Here is a 19462-nt window from a genome sequence, read left to right as displayed (position 1 = left end):
TGAAATCTAATCCTTGAAGCGATGGTGTTTGGAGGTGGGGCCTTTGGGAGGTAATTAGGTCATGAGGGTGGGACCCTCAGAATGAGATTAGTGTCCTTATAATAGAGGCCAGAGAGCTAGCTTGCTCTCTTTTTGCCATGTGACCATACAATGAGAAGTCAGCAGTCCGCAACCCAGAAGTCTGGCCCTCATGAGAACCTGACACTCTGGTCTCAGACTTCCAGCCTCCAGAACTGTGAGAAATAAATTTCTGTCGTTTATAAGCCAGTCAGTCTATAGTACTTTGTTATAGCAACCTGAATAGACTAAGATAATATGTAGGTGATGTATTAACTATTACATTTAGAATGGATAAACAACAAGGTCCTACTGTATGACACAGGGAACTATATTCAGTATCCTGTGATAAACCATAATGGAAAACAATATAAAAAAAGAATGTATATATGTGTATAACTAAGTCACTTTGCTGTACAGCAGAGACTGGCACAACTTTGTAAATCAACTATACTTCAATTTAAAAAAATCGAAAAAAGAAAAAAAACTTATGCAGACATAAGTGATGTATTTACACCAAATGAGGGCTAAATGCACCATGATGTGCTGCTTTAACAAAGGTTTTCCCAGTATTTCCATTAGAGAAAAATGAATTGTCATAATACACAGAATATATAGACACATTGACTCCAAAAAAACTTGCTCCAATGTGGTTGTTTCTATCCCGTCATTGTTAGTGGAGATATAGTTTCAGCAAAGCCAGATTAGCTCATATATATAATATATACATATATATTTACCACTAAAACAAATGAACAAAAAAAGCAACATCAGCTCTCCTGTTAATGGTGTTAAGATAAATTCTGTTGGTTTTGTAGTTGTGTGTCTAACCTCGAAAAGTGTTCAATTTTATTTGTATCCTCGCTACAAAAGGAACAAGTTTATGCCTGGTTTATGTTAGGTAACATTATACTTAAACTCATTTAAGTCTAAACACTGGGAGCCTATAAGAATTTTATTATCTTTAAAATGAGTGGGTACAGGGCTTCCCTGGTGGCGCAGTGGTTGAGAGTCCGCCTGCCGATGCAGGGGACATGGGTTCGTGACCCGGTCCGGGGGGATCCCACATGCCGCGGAGCGGCTGGGCCCGTGGGCCATGGCCGCTGAGCCTGCGCATCCGGAGCCTGTGCTCCGCAACGGGAGAGGCCACAACAGTGAGAGAGGCCCGCGTACAGCAAAAAAAAAAAAAAAAAAAAAAAAAATGAGTGGGTACAAACTCAACTTTGAAAAGTCATTTTTAAACATAAGAAACTCTATCTCAAAAATGTGTTCCAGGGACTTCCCTGGTTGTCCAGTGGTAAAGAATCTGCCTTATAATGCAGGGGACACAGGTTCGATCCCTGGTCGGGGATAAGATCCCACATGCTGTGAGGCAACTAATCCCACACGCCACAACTACTGAGCCCGTGCGCTCTGGAGCTCGCATGCCACAACTAGAGAGAAGCCCGCATGCCGCAACAAAAGATCCCACATGCCTCAACTAAGACCTGACACAGCCAAATAATAAAAATAAAAATGTTCCATGTTCACCCTCACCACTTTTATTCAACATAGTATTGGAAGTCCTAGCCAGAGCAATTTAAGCAAGAAAGAGAAATAAAATGCATCCAAATCAGAAAGGAAGAAATAAAACTGTCACTACTTGCAGAGGACATAATACTATATATAGGAAACCCTAAAGACTTCACCAAAACAAAAACAAAACAAAAAAGCCCCCCAAAAACCCACCACCACCACCAACAAAAACTGTTAGAACTAATAACAAATGCAGTAAAGTTGCAGGATACAAAATCAATACACAAAAATATGTTGCATTTCTATACACTAATAACAAACTATCAGAAAGAGAAATTAAGAAAAATAATCCCATTTATAATTATAGCAAAGAGAATAAAATACCTTAGGAATAAGTTTAATCAAGGAGGTGAAAGACCTGTACACTGAAGACTATAAGATGTTGAGGAAAGAAATTGAAGAAGACACAGATAAATGGAAAGATACTCCATGCTCATGGATTGGAAGAATTAATACTGTTAAAATGTCCATACTACCCAAAGCAGTCTACAGATTCAATGCAATCCCTATAAAAGTTCCAATGGTATTTTTCACAAACAGAGAGCAAACAATCCTAAAATTTGTATGGAACCACAGAAGATGTTGAATAGCTAAAACAATCTTGAGAAAGAAGAACAAAGCTAGAGGCGTCACATGCCTTGATTTCAAACTATGTTACAAAGCTATAGTAATAAAGGTAGTATGGTATTGGTCCCGAGATAAACATAGGGAGAAAAATCAGCAAACCTGCAGCTCTTGCAAACTGAAGACCAAGTTGGCCTGTTTACTCTGAGAAGATAGTAACTAACACACAGCATCCAAGCCACATTTCTCAGGTGGATGCATCATGATGGAGCACAAACTCAATTTAATATAGTAATAATAAAATTCTGCATAGCCATCAATTTTTAGGATCTACAGCAGCATCTTCCAAAGTATGTTCTGTGGGATGTTCATAAATGTTACGTGAAAAGAAAATTCTGTTGTGAAATACATTTTGGCACATCGGATTAAACAGGTTAAACAGCTTCTTTACTGCAGGATTCTCAGAGCCGTGCTAGTGTGTGACACGGACTCCAAGTGGGGAGGCTTGGAGAATACTCAGGCAAGTGGTTGCCAAATGGATCTGACCACACAACGCTTTTTCAGGATCATGTGAGGGACTGATGTTCCATAAACACACTTTGGGGAAACTTTCATTTAGAGAAAAGTAATAAAATAGGAGATGGATAGACACCTGACCAGGGTGTCAGCAAACTATAGCTCTTGGGCCTAATCCATCAAACTGCTTGTTTTTTCAGAGAACTGAGAATGGTTTTTACATGTTCAAATGGTTACATTTTAAATAGTTATGTAAGTTCTTGCATAACATTCTGGTTTTGCCTCTTGGCTCCCAGAGCCCCAAATATTTACTATCTGACTCTTTAAGAAAAAGTTTGCCAACTCCTGTACTAGGCCGTGAAAATATTTGAAGACTGTTCATTCTTCTTGACTCTTCACAGAAGCAATAATAATTATGATGTCCTGTTAGAAGTGCCTACTATGCGCTAGGCATGTATTATTTCCATTAATCGTCACAACAGCTCTGTGAGAAAGGTGTTATGGTCCCCATTTTATTTTATGGATGAGAACACTGAGTATCAGAGAAGTAAGGTGTGTATCAGAGTCAGAACTCAAACCCAGGTCTAACCCCAAAGTCGGTCATGGTTCCTTTGTCAGTGGTTTACAAAGTAGGGTCCATGAATCCCGGGGGCAGGCAGATAAGACAAGCCATTGGAGCTCAGTGAAAAATTAGATCTTTTCATTACATGTATTTTTAGCTTATCCTTCACTTTAAATTTTGTATATGTATTTTATTATAATATATAATAATTATAATAATAATAAATCAGCTAAAATTAGCCTAAATCAGTAGCCAATAGACAGTCTTTTAGGAGCCTCATAAATTGCTCCCCTTTCACCTCACCTCAATTCCCAAGTAACTGAGAGAGACAGAGGGATATGGGGACTGGAGAACGAAATGCCACCTTTATTCTTGAGAGAGCCGTGGGAGAATCTGTCTTAGGTGAGGTGTGCGGCAGTTATGGGCTTCCTAAGGCTGAATTCCAGAAATAGTCATGTTCTTTGATCCAGTCACAGATGCCCCTGAAAAGCACAGGATGCCTTTTGTGGGGTCCTCTTTACCACTAAGCCTCCCACTGTCAGGGACAGAGGGGAAGGTGTGCTTCCTGAGGACATCTGTCGCCATAGAAGAGAGAGGGAGGGGCTGAGCTATGCATGCCTGGCTCCTGCCTCCCTAAATATCAATCATCTAGATAATTCCCCCTTCTCCCCTAGGGAGAGGGAGGAAGGGCTGGAGCGTTATGCTAATGGAGCTCTTCCTTTAGGTGCACTGGGTGTGAGAATTTTCCACCTAACAATATTGTACATGATGTATCTATTTAGTAGTATATGTATTTTATATAGTTATTACTGCATATATGCTAAGCATGTTTCTATCAATACACCATCAGGTACACAATGAAAACCATCTGAAGACCACTATTCTATACTATGCTGTACAAGTATGTGGCCAAGTTCCCTGTAGTTGAAAAAGAATAGGAGAACACAGTTTATTGTAGGATCTGGGCCTCCTGGGTCTTAAGAGGAGATGAACCTTGGCTTTACTAACTTGCACCTAAATGTTCTGAACACCACCACTAACTTACAGGCCTCTAAAGGAAAACTTGTTTTTGAGCCAGAAAACAAATTCCATTCCCGGCAGCTATTTTCTGAACAGTTTCCTACTTGAGTGGCGATCTTACTATGGGGAAATCCACTGAGAGAGCTCCAAGTTAGACCAATGGCAAATAGGAAACCTTGAAGTTCACGTGTCCATTCAAAGAAGTATTTTGTACTCACCATGCTGTGAATGTTAGCATTGAAGCCTGGGCTGCAGTGAGGGGTGGAGTTACAGCTGGAATTAGGAGGAATCGGCTAAGGATTGTGGTTCAGAACTCAAGGTAGGGCTTCCCTGGTGGTGCAGTGGTTAAGAATCCGCCTGCCAATGCAGGGCACACGGGTTCGAGCCCTGGTCCGGCAAGATCCCACATGCCGCGGAGCAACTAAGCCCGAATGCCACAACTACTGAGCCTGGGCTCTAGAGCCCGCAAGCCACAGCTACTGAGTCCGTGCGCCACATCTAGTGAAGCCCCCGCGCTCCAGAGCCCGTGCTCCGCAACAAGAGAAGCCATGACAATGAGAAGCCCATGCACCACAACAAAGGGTAGCACCCACTCGCCGCAACTAGAGAAAGCCTGCGCGCAGCAACAAAGACCCAACACAGCCAAAAATAATAAATAAATAAATAAATTTTAAAAAGAGAACTCAAGGTAAAGTTGAAATGTAAAATTCGACATTTTCCAGAATTTATGGCATGAAATACTGCCCTTGCTAGATGCTCTGTGAATGGCTTCACAGTCAAGTACAGCTGAAGAACCCGATATTGATAACGCCCCTCTCAGATAATCACACTGAATGCTTTTATGCAAGGAGCTTCAAGAAGTTCTGCAAAAAACCCCCCCCCCCAAAAAAACTGTTTAACTTAATTTCACGAAGCATTGCTCAAACGAATGTGTCCACAGAACACTTTCTTTTAAAAAAAATAATTAATTAATTATTTTGCTGCACTGGGTCTTCGTTGCTACGTGCAGGCTTTCTCTAGTTGCGGCGAGTGGGTGCTGCTCTTCATTGCGGTGTGCAGGCCTCTCATTGCGGTGGCTTCTCTTGTTGCAGAGCACGGGCTCTAGGCATGCAAACTTTGGTAGTTGTGGCTCACAGGTTCTAGAGCGCAGGCTCAGTAGTTGTGGCGCACGGGCTTATTTGCTCCACGGCATGTGGGATCTTCCCGGACCAGGGCTCGAACCCGTGTCTTAACCACTTAACCATTGTGCCACCGGGGGAAGTCCCCCACAGAACACTTATTTCAGACGTTATGTGTTGACATTTGTTCTGGAAAACACTAAAAAATGCTGAATGGAAAGATTATAGATTTGGGAACTGTGATGGTCTATTAAGGAGTTACAGGTCCAAGGTCATCTTCATACTAGCTGTGACAACGTGTAAACAATCTCTCAGACTATTAATTTCCTCATCCATAAAATGGGTATAACAATTCTTACCTAGAAGAATTGTAGTGAAGATTAAAGAGATAATAAGGTAACCAGCCCATAGCATGTACTCAAAAAAATTAGAATTTTCCCCCTTAATTACAGCATTAGGTTTTGGAAAGAGAAAGTAGCTCTTGAATATGATGAATCCAGGAAAGAATTACATCAGGATGAGATATGTGCCTTGATTAGCATTTGGGAGGGGGCATAGTACGGGTTAAAAAAGCCAGTTTTAGGACCAGACACGTCACACACTGGCCATGAGAGACCTTGGGCCAGTGTCTTCACCTGTCTGAAACTTAGCAACTTCATAGGTAAAATGCAGATATCTACTTCAGGGAGCATTCTGAGGATGAAATAAAATTGTAGGTAAAGTGCCCCATAGGCCTGGAACACAGCAAATGCCCAGAAAAATAATGGTGCCATTGATCATGATAGCATGAGGCACCATTTTTGAACACATACTGTGCCAGGTAAGGAAGGGGCTGAGTTTGGCCATCTCTTCAGAGTGGAGCATGCAGGCCATTTCCTCACAATGTACTTTTTAAGGATGCAGATTCCTGCTGATTCTGACTTTTGGGGGATGCAGCCCAGGAATGTGCACTTTGGCGAGCTCCCTGACTGAAACTTCTGGTCACTGAAATTTGAGAACCAATGATTGGGAGGCATGGGTTGCCAGATGGTGAAGCGGCACACCTGGACCAGATAGACATGAACTAGAGAAGGAGTGGACATTAAACGCTCTGGACTGGGAGAAGAGTGGTCCCTCGATATGAGTTTTGGACCCCCAAATTCACCATGACCCCCTAGAGAAGAGCGTTTGCAGGTGTGTGAGCGGGTACGTGCTTGGTGTGTCATTCCTGGAACAGGATAGCAGTGGTGAGTGTGCCAGTTCCAAGTCAGAACTGAAGGAAGGTAGTGGGTAAGAGACCCCAGAGACACAAAGTCAGGTTGATTGCTGACCGCGGTCCAGTTCCCATCCCATCCCACGAGGCTCAGGGGCCCCTGCACGCCTGCCCCGGGAAGCCCATGCCGTGGTCATTACCAGATGTATTCTTGAGACTAAGCACTCCTGATTTAGGAGATTTGGGACAAAACGCTCCCGGGGTGTGTGGGGTACGGGTGGTGGTGTTAAACCACAGAATGACTTTCCTTTCTTATGGGAACAGAGCTTAATATATGAAGGAAGACTATTCCTAAGTAAGGTACACCAGAAGATCATTGCTTTAAACTGTTTCCTCTAAGGTGGGATGAATATTGTATCGAAATCCTCCCCTTTGAACTTCTGCGCTGGGATTCTGCTGGTTCTACTCTTCTCTTCCTAGGAAGGTGGGGTGGTGGTGTCCTTTTGGATTCAGCTGGGACCAAGGAGGCGCTGCCTTTGGGAAAGTAATAAAACATCAGGCAATGCTCTCCACCTCCTGGGAGCAGGCGGCTTGGGCAGTCCCTGTGGCCCAAACATGGCTGCACCCTCCTACTTCCCTGCCCATCAGGCAATGCCAGCGAGAGGTTCAAACTCCCTGGACATGTAAAGTTTTCCACCTTTCGGCACAGAGCCGAGATGTGGGAGATACCCAGTGAATACAAGGAAGCTTTCTCTTGGTTTCTGGATATTGTAGTTAAAAGAATCAAAGTACACTAAGGTCCAGAGGAGTCATCCCTATTTCTAAGCAATGCCCAAACCTAGCTCACACAGGCTTCTGTTTTTTGATCCCCAAATCCAGGCCAAGATGCCAGGGCACAAAGCTACTCACCCTTTCTTCAGCCAAATAAAATCCATAGACACATCTTCACAATGAAGCTTGAAACCAGTCAAGCACTTTTTTTTATTAAAAAAAAAAAAAGAAAAGTCTAATGGTAAAGTATATAGTCTATACATGCTACAGCTAATCCATTGTTCATCACCCCTCCCCCCTCACATTATATATCCTCATGTATTTTTCGTGTGTGTTAAAAGGAAACAAAGACACCACCAGAATGTGTCAGCTTGCCAAGGGTACGAGGAGTGCTGAGATGTCCAGAGATCTCCAGCATCATCCTGTGAGCAGACGTGAGGTGGTGGGGCAATGCTGTCAGGGCCCACTGCTCCTGGAGGGATGCAAGAAATGGCCTAGTTACTTGGTGGCTCCCTGAAGCAGGAAATGCGGGTTGTAGCCAAGGTGACCAGTTTGTTATCAGCCCGTGAGTGGAAGGGGTGCTGCTACTAACAATTACATGGGCACAATGTCACAGACAGGCGTACACTGGGGTAAAATATGGACACCTTAGTTGTGTTAGGATTGCTTACTGCCATCATAAGCCTGGTGGGTGCACCTCCTCTTGTACGTTTATAGAAGACCTGAAAGTGAAGGCTACTGGCTGTGGCACTGGGCTTGGCCTCTTCAAGGACAACAGAAGTTGAGTCCCTTGTTCCTGATTGGAGCCAAGAAGGCCTATTTGGGAGCAGACGATAAAAACGGTAAAGGTGGAATGTGGAAACACAATGGGTGGCTTGAAAACTCCACAAGGTAGCACCAGAAAGCAGACGTTACCCCATGGGGCTGGACGGTCAAGTCTGTGAGAAGGGTCCTCAGCAGGTGGTCCATGAGCAGATAGACTCTGGAGTCTCCTGGTTTTAACTCTGCAACTCCACAACTCTGTCTGTGACCTTCACGGGCTAAGGTCCATCTAGACGTTACTTGGCCAAGTTAGGAGCAATTCCTCCAGGCTAACGGAGGGCTTGCGCACCCTCAGGCCTCAATGCAAGCCAGTTTCCTACTCATTCAGGCCACACTGTTTGGCGATAGGGAATCTTCGTCTATGGTCTGGTCTGGTTGTTTGCAGCAGAAGCCCTGAAGGACGGGCCTGACAACCAAGGAGGGGACAAGACTGCCACGTGACTCAGGCTGTTACATGTACATTATCACAGCCCAAAGTGAAGGGCAAGACCTGACCCGACACTTAAAAACTCAGAAACAATGAAAGGAGGGGAGCCAAGCCGAGGCACGAATGTTCTCGTTCTTGATGATGTTGAGTTGCCAGCTACCTGAGGCCAGGAGCGATTTCTACTTCATCCCACCCAGTGCCGTGTACTCGGTACAAACAAAATAAATACTAGACTGCCCATCCCTCAGCCTAAGAGTAGGGTCTTCCAACCTTGGGGAGATTTGGCATCTGTCCTTTAATGTGGCAAGTTTGTTTTCCTACATTCTACCTGGTAAGGAAATCCCCTGTGGGCCCAGAAATGTTTTAAGGCCAAGAACTTTGTCTAAGAAATCAATCACGTGGTGAGGCTTTGTGGAGGACATGTAACATGACTAATGGAAGCCTGGTGAGGCTCTAGCAATTTCCCGGCAGGGCAGGGCATTAAAAATGGTTTGAGCTGCAGCCCAGCTCCCCAAGTCTCATCCTGGGACAAGGACATAAACCCACCAAATGGCAAAGAAATTCTGAGTAAAAAACTTGAGTAAAGGCCTATTTTATCAAGGGGTGGTCCTAAAACGCAGATTTTCCAAAGATTTGGCGTTATGACTACAAGCTGTAGTTTTGCCCTAGGGTGTAAGATAAAACAGCCATCCCGAGAAAGTATGCAGGGGTGAGGAAAGGAATAAAACCCATCCTTGCCTGCCTTTCTGGGCTGGCATTTGGCCTGTGACCTACTGACATGTGTGATGGTGGGGTCAGGAGAGGAAAAACCTAAATTGAGAGGGAGGGTCACCTGCTTCCCTGGAAGCACCATGAACATGTCATTGTTGATGGCAGAGGAAACGTCACGGGCACTGGGGAGAAAAAACTGGATTCAAGTCTCAGCTTGGTCAATATTTGGATGACGCTGACTTCAACCTCTGAACCTCAGTGCTCTCATGACAGATTGGGACTGACCCTAGGCACCTCACAGGGTTGAAGTGAGGATGAGATTAAAGGAGGGAGCGTGCGTAGGCACCGGTAACCTGCCCGGAGGCTGGCACAAAAGTTACTCCTATGGCCCTGGACATTTGCCACGGTGGTGACTCCAGGGGATTTTGCATCTGCTCTAGCAAATGCGCATAGAATGGTGGCTACAGTCCTGGATGGTATCAACCTAAGCCCCCAGGTGAGGACAGCTAGGGAGAGCCGTTGGCCGTCAAGACCGCCCCTTGCAGCTGCCTGGGGAAGTACCCTCACCGTGGTAGGAGGAGCTGGAGAGAGGAGTCCTCAGGCCACAGATGTGTCCTGAGGAAAGAACAGTGAACAGAGAGAAATGTGGCTTCAGTACCTTCAGTTCACGCCAGAATAATAACAATAAAAAGGCTGATTACTTTTTCATGTGCAGGGAAAATTTTCTATCCAGAAAAAGGCGGAATTAGTCCATTCCCACCCAGCTGACCCCTGGGAAGAGGAAATGAAGCCAAAGACAAACGCCTTCAGTGGAATCTGCACACAAAAATCAAAGCTCTTCACAGCCAGGCACGGAGCCACTCGCAGCCTGGTCTACACCCAGCGCCTAGTACATAGTAGGCACTCGCAAAATACTAGAAAAGGTCAATGAAAGCTGAGAGATAATCAGAAAAAAAAATTTAGAGTTTTGTCTTTTGAAATGTAGTCAAATCCTGCATAACAGCTTCACGAATGGTGTTTAAACCAAAATGGGTCAAAAACTCAGGAAAACGTGCTGTGGGGCCTCCTCCCGAGTGAGGGGACCTTGGAGGGTGGATGGCCCTCTCCCATTCTCCCTTCTGCCCCTGGCTGCCATCTTCCCCCCAAGGTTCTGGGAACAGGGCTGGGGGCAAGTGGGCGCGGCAGGGCACCTCAGGGCCCTGTCCCAAGACTCTCGGGGTGTGGGATTTACAGACCTACTGAAGGAAGGAATAAAGATGCGATTGTGGATCAGGGAAGGATCCAGAGCCCATGTGGCAGTGAGGAGGCGTGGGGAGGGGAGGGGAGAGTGGAAGAGAGCTGTCTGCACATAAATTTTGGCACTGCAGGTAGACGGCGAGCATCCCTGGGAAAGCTGCTCTTGTGGTCCCAAAAGCATGGCAGCAGATGACTACTCTGCATCAGAGATCTCTGGGGGCAGGGCCAGAGGGCCACTTCCTCTTGTCCTGCAGAGTAGGGTGGGATGAGGAGGGGTGCTGCATTCTCACCCCCCAAGGCAGCCTGGACCCCAGGCAAGAGCTCTGGGCTGGAAGCCAGAAACCCTGGGTCCTGATTCTCGTTCTGCAGTGTAGCTGTGTCTCTACGTGACTCAGTGAACCACATCAGGCAAAACGGGTGCAAGGGCTGCCCCGGGTTCCTTCCAGTGAGACCACAGAGAGGGAGAGTGCATGGAAAGAAAAAAAGAGAAAACTACTCTTCGAGTGCCAGAGAGGAGCAGGAAGCAGCAGCAGAGAGGAGGTTCTGCCTGGCCCTCGGGTCCCCGTCTCCTTATGGGACTACTGCCTACTCTGCCCAGTTTGCTGGAGACTCCGCTGCTGGCCCTTGAGCCACCAGGGTCCCTCAAGGCTGGCATGTGAGACCACCTTGGCTCCCTTTGCTCCATAAGTTCTATCCCCGGGGGTGGGCACCAGCATAGGAGCAGGAAACAGGGCTCTGTGGCAGCACCGGGGCCGTGGGCAGCCTCTGTGTGGAGCAACCATATGGGGTCCAGGGCAGCCTTCAGTAGCTGCTACAATGGGTTGGAGGGGTGTTGGGTGTGGGAGCAGCCACCCGGCCCCCACATGCACAGCCCAGGGCAGCCAGCTGGCGTCTCCCTCTCCCCGCCTGGTTTGCCTCTTACAGGGGCAGGGCACAGGCATGGAAGTCAGGCCAGCCTGGATGCAAATCCCCTTTGCTCCTCTTCCCAGCTAGTGTGCCCTTGGGCCCATTGAACCCGTTTCCTCATCTATAAAACAGGTGTAATAGTATCAGAGAGGGCTGCTGTGAGGGTTCAGCATGAAGGTAAAGTGCCAAGTACAGCGTTTGGCACCTACTAGCTACTCAGCAAAGAGGAGCTCCCAAGGGGCGTGGCTTGTGAACGGCCCCCTTATTCAAACAGACCTTGAGATTCTTGCTCTAGGTAGGCAGAAGTGAAAGGCCCCCCCAAAAGCGGGCTGGGGATTCTTGTTTAAAAGCCCTGGGTTGGACCCCAGCCTGCAGCAGGAAAAGGGGAGCATGCTTGGAGCTGGAAGCACTCCTTTAGAACTGATCAGGGTCCCAGCACAGAAGGGAGGCAGCGTGGCTGGGAGGACCTCCAGGCCCACTCCTGGGGCAGCTGCATCTGCTTGAACCTGAGAGGCCCGTGGACCTGAGGCCTCGGGGAAGACACCACCTCCCTGGAACTGGCAACGGAGCTGACTTCTACGGGATGAAGTTCTTTCTGGGACCAGGCATTTTGGAAACTGAGTGAATCAAGTTGCTTGACATGAATGAACTGGGTGGGGTGCTGGGTCGGCAGAGGGCTACCCACACTCTGCCTGATCCGATCAACAAGAGACCCTTGCTGTAGTTTCTCCAGATGATGGATTCCGGTCCTAGAGACCTCAGAGAGTCATGGTCCAGCTGTTGGGTGGGCAGGGAAGCTGGGTGGCAATGCCACTGGCCTTAAGGCAGGGACGCTGAGTAGAGAGAAAGGGGTGTGGCCTCTGAGCCTCCAGGGGACGCTGTGATGGGAGGGATCCCTCTCCACCCAGAGAAGGGAAGAAACCACAGTATTCCAGTCTTCCTTCCTTTGAAGCTGCGTGGAGGTTGATAAATTAAGAGGCATATTAAATATGTAGGTAAAGCCGGCAGGGTCGTGCAGGACTTCCAGGCAGGAAGCGAGCAGGCTAGGGCTTCTTTCTGAGATAGTTGGAAGGAATCCACCCCTCCCAGGAGGGGGCCCCGCTTTGCACCTGGCAGAACCACCAGCCGCTGCTGTTCTTTTCCCGGACCTCGAACACCGTCCCCTCCTGGAAGCCGCTGGTACCTTCGTCTCCTTCAAAGTTGGCCACGGCCACGTACAAGTCCTTGGGGCCGTCTGCATTGGGGAAGGGGGCTGCAGCCACTTTCTCCTTGTTTTCTCCCATCTTGCCCATCATCCGTGGCCCCAGCCCACCTTTGCCTCGCATGTCATCCTGCCCCCCTGAGGAGTTGGAGAGAAAAGGTTTGGCTTTTGGGGGGACAAGCAGGGCCCGGCCTGGGACAGGAGCTGCCTTGCCTTCGGTGGGCTCCCGCTGCGGCCCTCTGACCTCTGGAAGGGGCCCTCTGACCTCTGGAAGGGGCCTGGACGACGAGGAGGTTTTCTTGGGGGGTGGTGGTCTTCGAGGAGGGACCACAGGTCTCTGCTGGGAAGCCTCTTGGAGGGGGACTGGCACATTCTTAGGCACAGGATCTGCGGTCTTGGCCGGCCTTGGAGGGGCTCTGCAGGACGTCTCCTTTGGGCTGAGCCCATCCTGTTTGCTCGTCCTGTCCTGGGCACGGCCAGGCCCCTCCCCTGGGAGGAAGCCACGGCTGATGGCCACGTCCTGGCCTCCCCCAGCCTGGGGGCTGCTCTCTCCGTCCAACGAGGGTTTCTCTTGGGACTTGGCAGGCCTGAGCTTGCTCCTGAGGTTACAGATGTCCACTTGGTCTTCGCCCTGAGGTGGCTCTGTCCTGGGGGAAGGAGCTGGTTTTGGCCTAACCTGAGGTTTGGACTTTAAGAAGGGATTCTGGGGAACAGCTTCCGGCCTCTCCTCCAGTGGGTCAGCTTTGGATTTGGAGACAGGTCGGAGGTTGGGCTTCTTCACTTCCTTGGCCAATACTTTATGGCCACACTCCAGCCCCATCTCATTTTTCAGCTGGAACAACTTGCTTTTGTCAGGTTTGGACTCTGGTCTCCTGCTGTCCCGGGCTGGAGGCGTGTGTTTGGTTGGGATCATTGGCAAGATCATGCCAGGAGGCTTGGGTGAAGAACCTCTGAGCTGCTCCATCCTCTGTCGCTCCTGCAGCTCCCCTTCCGACTTGATGATGGATTCTTTCCGGGGAGGGAGGCTGGGCTTCTCCTCCAGGTCGGGGTCTGAGATCTCCTCGTAGCCTGCACACGAGGACGTGTCTGAAGATGCCTTCCTTGGGACCTCCTTACCACCCTTCCAGTCTTTGGACCATGGCATGGCGGAGTCCACAGCCCCATGTGGTGCATCGGGTAGGGGCCGGGACGGGCCGACGGCTTCACTGCCCGTGCAGTTCTCCATTGCTGCTGCATCTCCCAACCGGAGCTGCGTCACCTCATTGGGCAAGGGAGCCAGAAAGTTGGGTCTTGAGGCATTGCTGGTTTTCTTATACTTATCGATGAAAGTCGCTGGGGCCCACCCTTCCTTATCTTCAATCTGAATGTACCACCAGCCGCTCAAGTTCTTCTCGATCACCTGGAAGGGAGGCCAGAGGAAAGCACTGAGTAGGTATGGCGTCAGGGTCAGTGGGCCAGGATGGTCTGGGAGAACCCACATGCAGCTGGGGTTCTGGAATCAGGGATTTTACATTCGTCAGATTCCCAGACAATATCTATGGGGACCATCTATGAGACGGCTGTGTATCAGAAACATCTTACATGGGGGTAGGTGCTCGTGTAATTTTGGATTTCCTCAAAATCAGTCCTTGAGATATGAACTGGGGTGTAGGTAGTTAATTTGAGAGATGATTCCAGGAAGCCCAAGTGAGGAACTGAGGAAAGGGAGAGCCAGTTAGGAGCAGTTAATGCTCTTGGGCCAGTGGGGCTTAATTTAACAGGGATCCTCTGAGAGACTGTGCCGAATCAGACATTGGGGGTGGGGACACTTATCTCCTGACCCCTAGTCCCTCCCCCTCCCCAAGACATTAACCCTCCCCCTTTCTGGGTGATGCCCTTAGGCGGGCATAGGAGGTAGGAAGCAGTTGCGGGGTTGGGATAGAGGGCAGGCCACCAGCGGTGTCTGCTAAGATTCTGAAGAAGTTCAAGGCGAACCCCCGATACAGCCCAAACTAGCCTTGATCGCTGCTCCTTTGGTTGAGCACCAGACAGAGCAGTTGGCTGTTGTTTATATGCCATGCCGTATGAAAAATGTGCCTCCTTAAATGTGGAGATCACACCTAGCTCATGTTTAGGTACAGGGGAACTGATGCTGATGGCGGTACAACAAACTCATCTCATCTCCCTCTCCCTCTGGGATACACACCCACGGACTGGAACGGTGGGTGGAATCACTCATGTTATTTAATATCTTATGTTTCCTGTCTCCTTTTTGTTTAGTACCATGTGGCTAAATTCACACGGGTGAAAGGTGCACACGTTGCATGTTACGGGCTGAACTGAGTCCCCCCCAGATTATATGTTGAAGCCCTAACCTCTGTACCTTAGATTGTGACTGCGTTCGAAGACAGAGCCTTTTAAGAGGTAATTAGGTTAAAATGGGGTCATTAGGGTGGGCCCTAGTCCACTATGACTGTTGTCCTTATAAGAGGAGATGAGGACACCCAGAACATCCAGAATGAGGGCCGACCACGGGTGAACACAGAGAGAAGGTGGCCAGGTGTGAGGCAAGGAGAGAGGCCTCAGGAAAAGCCAAACCTGCTGACACCTTGATCTTGGACATCCAGCCTACAGAACGTGAGAAAATCCATCTGTTGTTTAAACCACCCAGCCTTCTGTGATGGCAGCCTGAGCAAACTAATAAACAGCAATACCACAGCAGGCTCTGTGCACAGGAGAGCTGGTTAATGATTACAACCACCTGATGAGATGGGGATTGTCATCCCATTGTACAGATGCAGAACCAAGCCTCAGGAGAGCTGAGGAGCTCACAGAGGGTCACGCAGAAAGTCAGTGGTGGAGGCGGGAGTCAAAGGCAGCCTGGTGGGCTCCAGAGCCTGAGGCTTTACTACCCAGCCCTGCCCTGGAAAGTGGACCTTGCTTGGCGGGGGAGCCGTGCCTGAGGTGAGAAAGCGCTAGGGGCTGAGGGCTGTGGGTATGGTTCTGCTGTTGCACGCTGCCACCCAGATCAGAGAGAAAGGCAGCCACAGACCCAGTGCAGGAGCAGAGGCTGGCCCCTGGAGCTGCAGTCCTGGGTTCTGGTTCCGGCTGCCTCAACAGCTCTGGGTAAGCTACAGGCCTGAGATGCTATATCACAAAACAGAGAGGATGGTAAGAACAGTAATGCCTACTTGTAGGGTTTCCATGATGACCACATAAGCTAATGCGTGCAACAGCACTTGGTAAAGGCTGAAAGGAAAATGTTACCTATTAGTATTAAATTACAGGGGAGAGCACTGAGAACGCAGCAGGCATGTGGCAGGCATATACTTAACACGTCCCACTGGAGTCTCTCCAGGAAAGGGTACTGATAAATGGAAGCCCTTTACGTGCTGGTGACCAGCATCTTATCAACACTTGGTAGCTCTGGTAATGACTAAAGGTGATTCTGGGCATACAAGTCATTGTCAGCACATCCGTGAATTCAACAACTGTAAGACTAAGTATGTACGTGAGCAAATGAAAATAGAACAATTAATCAAAATGAAATCTATCAATGAGGATTTGCTAAGCTTACACTCTACCATGTACTATGGCAGAAGTTCTCAACATTTGTGTCCTTAATTTCGATGTATGGGAGTTTTCATTTACTAGATAGAAGCTAAGAGCTATTACGAATACAGTCAGTCATACCTAATTTAAAAAATTTTTTTAATTAATTAATTAATTTCTGGCTGCGTTGGGTCTTCGTTGCTGCACGAGGGCTTTCTCTAGTTGCAGTGAGCGGGGGTTACCCTTCGTCATGGTGCACAGGCTTCTCATTGCGGTGGCTTCTCTTGTGGAGCACGGGCTCTAGGCATGTGGGCTTCAGCAGTTGTGGTACGCAGGCTCAGTAGTTGTGGCACATGGGCTCAGTTGCTCCACGGCTCGTGGGATCTTCCCGGACCAGGGCTCAAACCTGTGTCCCCTGCATTGGCAGGTGGATTCTTAACCACTGCACCATGAGGGCAGTCCCCAGTCAAACCTCATTTTATTGCACTTCACTTTATTGCGCTTTGCAGATACTGCATTGCTTTTTTTTTTTTTTTGCTGTTGTTACAAATTGCTCATTTTCACAATATTTCAAACTTTTTCATTGTTATTATATGTGTAATGGTGATCTGTGGTCAGTGATCTTTGATGTTAGTACTGCAAAAAGATTATGACTTGCTGAAGGCTCAGATGATGGTTTGCATTTTTTAGCAATTAAGTTTTTTTTTTTTTTGCGGTACGCGGGCCTCTCACTGTTGTGGCCTCTCCCGTTGAGGAGCACAGGCTCCGGATGCGCAGGCTCAGTGGCCATGGCTCACGGGCCTAGCCGCTCCACGGCAGGTGGGATCTTCTCAGACCGGGGCATGAACCCATGTCCCCTGCATTGGCAGGCAGACTCTCAACCACTGGGCCACCAGGGAAGCCCCGCAGTTAAGTATTTTTTAATTAAGGTCTGCACTTTTTAAAAAAATTAATTTATTTATTTTATTTGTTTATCTTTGGCTATGTTGGGTCTTCGTTGTTGTGCGCGGGCTTTCTCTAGTTGCGGCTTTCTCTAGTTTCTCTACTCTTCAGTGAGGTGCTCAGGCTTCTCATTGTGGTGGCTTCTCCCGTTGCGGAGCACAGGCTCCAGGTGCGCAAACTTCAGTAGTTGTGGCACACGGGCTGTGCCACAGGGAAGGCGGGTCTGCACATTTTTTTAGACATAATGCTATTGCACACTTAATAGATTATAATATAATGTAAACACACTTTTATATGCACTGGGAAACCAAAACATTCATGTGACTTGCTTTATTGTGATACTGGCTTTATAGGGGTGGTTTGGAACCAAACCTACAATATCTCCAAGGTTGGCCTGTAAAAGCAAATGCAAAGTCACAAGAATGGAGATGAAAGAATATAGCCTGGGCTTTAAAACCAGAGAGATTTGGGATCAAATTCCAGCTCCACCACCTACCAGCTATGTAACCTTGGACATTTACCTAACCTCTCTTCGTCTCAGATACATCTGTAAAGTGGGCTGGGGACTTCCCTGGTGGTGCAGTGGTTAAGGATCTGCCTGCCAAGGCAGGGGATATGGGTTTGAGCCCTAGTCTGGGAAGATCCCACATGCCGCAGAGCCACAGATCCACTAAGCCCGTGCGCCACAACTACTGAGCCCGCGTGCCTAGAGCCCGTGCTCCACAACAAGAGAAGCCACCGCAATGAGAAGCCTGCCTACCACAACGAAGAGGAGCCCCCGCTCGCCGCAACTAAAGGAAGCCCACGCGCAGCAACGAAGACCCAACACAGCCAAAAATAAATAAATAAATAAATATTAAAAAATAAATAAATAAAGATAAAATGGGCTGAATGTATCGACCTCTTGGGACTTCTGTGAAGATCAGTTATGAAGGACGTAAGGTACTCGGCACAGATGAGTGTCTGTATCATCATTATCATCGTATCATCATTAGTAAAACATGTTTTGAAGATACATGGACCAAGCAAGGAACTAAGGTATTCCTTGTAGCTCCACTGCTAGAATACTGTGGTTCCATTCATGAATCCTGAACACTAAGATGATGTTGAATTGAACCAGGAAGCAAAACTGGAGGAGAAGAAAACAAAGGATACAGTGTTTATCATAAGAACTCTCGGTTAAACCAAAAACTGTAGGGTCAACTATTTCTCACTCAAGTCCTTCAAGTCATCACTAGCAGAACCTATGCTGACATCACAGAACAATAGCAAAGCAGAGAAGTTTCAAGGATGGGTTACATTTGTGCTTCCTGGGAAAGAATGCTGGGTATGTGAGCTATTTATTGGCTCAGCTTTAGCAAAGACAGACAGAATAAAAGCCAGAAATGAGACAGGGGAATGGTTCTGGTTGAAGTGCGGGTGCAGCCTTGGAGGGAGACTCCCCAGCATCTCCAGAAGACCCCAGGGATCCATTTACTCCCTACTGCACACAGCGTCAGCCCTCAGCTTCACTGCATCGTCCAGAACACCTTGAGCTGCCCTAGGTGGATTTCGGAATGCTCTGAGCCAGGGAGTGCTGGTGCGTATTGGCAAATGCCCTGTTTGCCCGCACGCTCAAACAACGGTGTGTGTTTGTACAAAATGCTGGAAACTCATTGTCTTAAAGGAGAAGAAGGTTTTATCATGTTCTTCAGTGCTCTTGGGAAAAAACAAACAAACAAAAAAACTTTTATAATATGCAAGCCAGACTTCTGGTTTCAAGATGGGAGATGGAATGAACAGCAGTTTCTCCTTAATGCAATAAAGCCAGGAAACAAATGAACATCAGTAGAAAGCCAAGCGCAGAAAGAGGAAGGGGAGAAGTTAGTGGACTAGGAATTGTGAGGAATCACGGATGGGCAGAAGCTGCAAAGGGGGGCTGTGGCCCAGGACTGCTGCAGGGGGCTTTGTTGCAAAAGGTAGTAGCAGTGTGAGGCCTGCCAGACTTTGAGGGGGTAGGATCTGAGACTAGGAAGGCCCAGGGGCAAGTGACAGGGGATTAACTGGGATACCACGGCAGAAGCAACAAGGCTGGTTGACCCCTCCATGCCTTTTGTTCCATTCCTGTAGGGTAGGTGGTATGAAGGAGGTGATTGCTCATGAGTGGAACAGCGAAAGAATGAGCTTGGGTCAGAGACAAGACACTGCTCAGTGGCTGGCTCAGAAGTCCCCGACCTGGCACTGAAGCCAGTGGAAGTCAACCAGCCCCTTGTGTACACTCGCCAACTGGGCTGTTTGACTGCTGCCTCTTCTTGTACTGCCCAAGACAAGT

The 19462-nt window shown here is 48.1% G+C and overlaps 1 protein-coding gene across 1 annotated transcript in view; it reads right to left on the bottom strand.

Moving 5' to 3' along the window:
• Window positions 1–7626: 7626 nt before the first annotated feature.
• SH3PXD2B (SH3 and PX domains 2B) overlaps window positions 7627–19462 on the bottom strand; it is a 112699-nt gene continuing 100863 nt past the window's right edge. The window contains exons 13-14 of the mRNA XM_082835889.1: window positions 12587–14077; window positions 7627–7847 (exon numbers count right to left, since the gene is read on the bottom strand). Of these exons, the coding sequence (XP_082692015.1) occupies window positions 7710–7847; window positions 12587–14077 (1629 nt within the window). The 3' untranslated portion in view covers window positions 7627–7709. The remainder of the gene's footprint in view (window positions 7848–12586; window positions 14078–19462) is intronic.

Source organism: Leucopleurus acutus, assembly GCF_964270905.1.
Source record: "Leucopleurus acutus genome assembly, chromosome: 3".
NCBI classification, from domain to species: Eukaryota; Metazoa; Chordata; class Mammalia; order Artiodactyla; family Delphinidae; genus Leucopleurus; species Leucopleurus acutus.
This window is presented reverse-complemented; position numbering and strand designations above follow the sequence as displayed.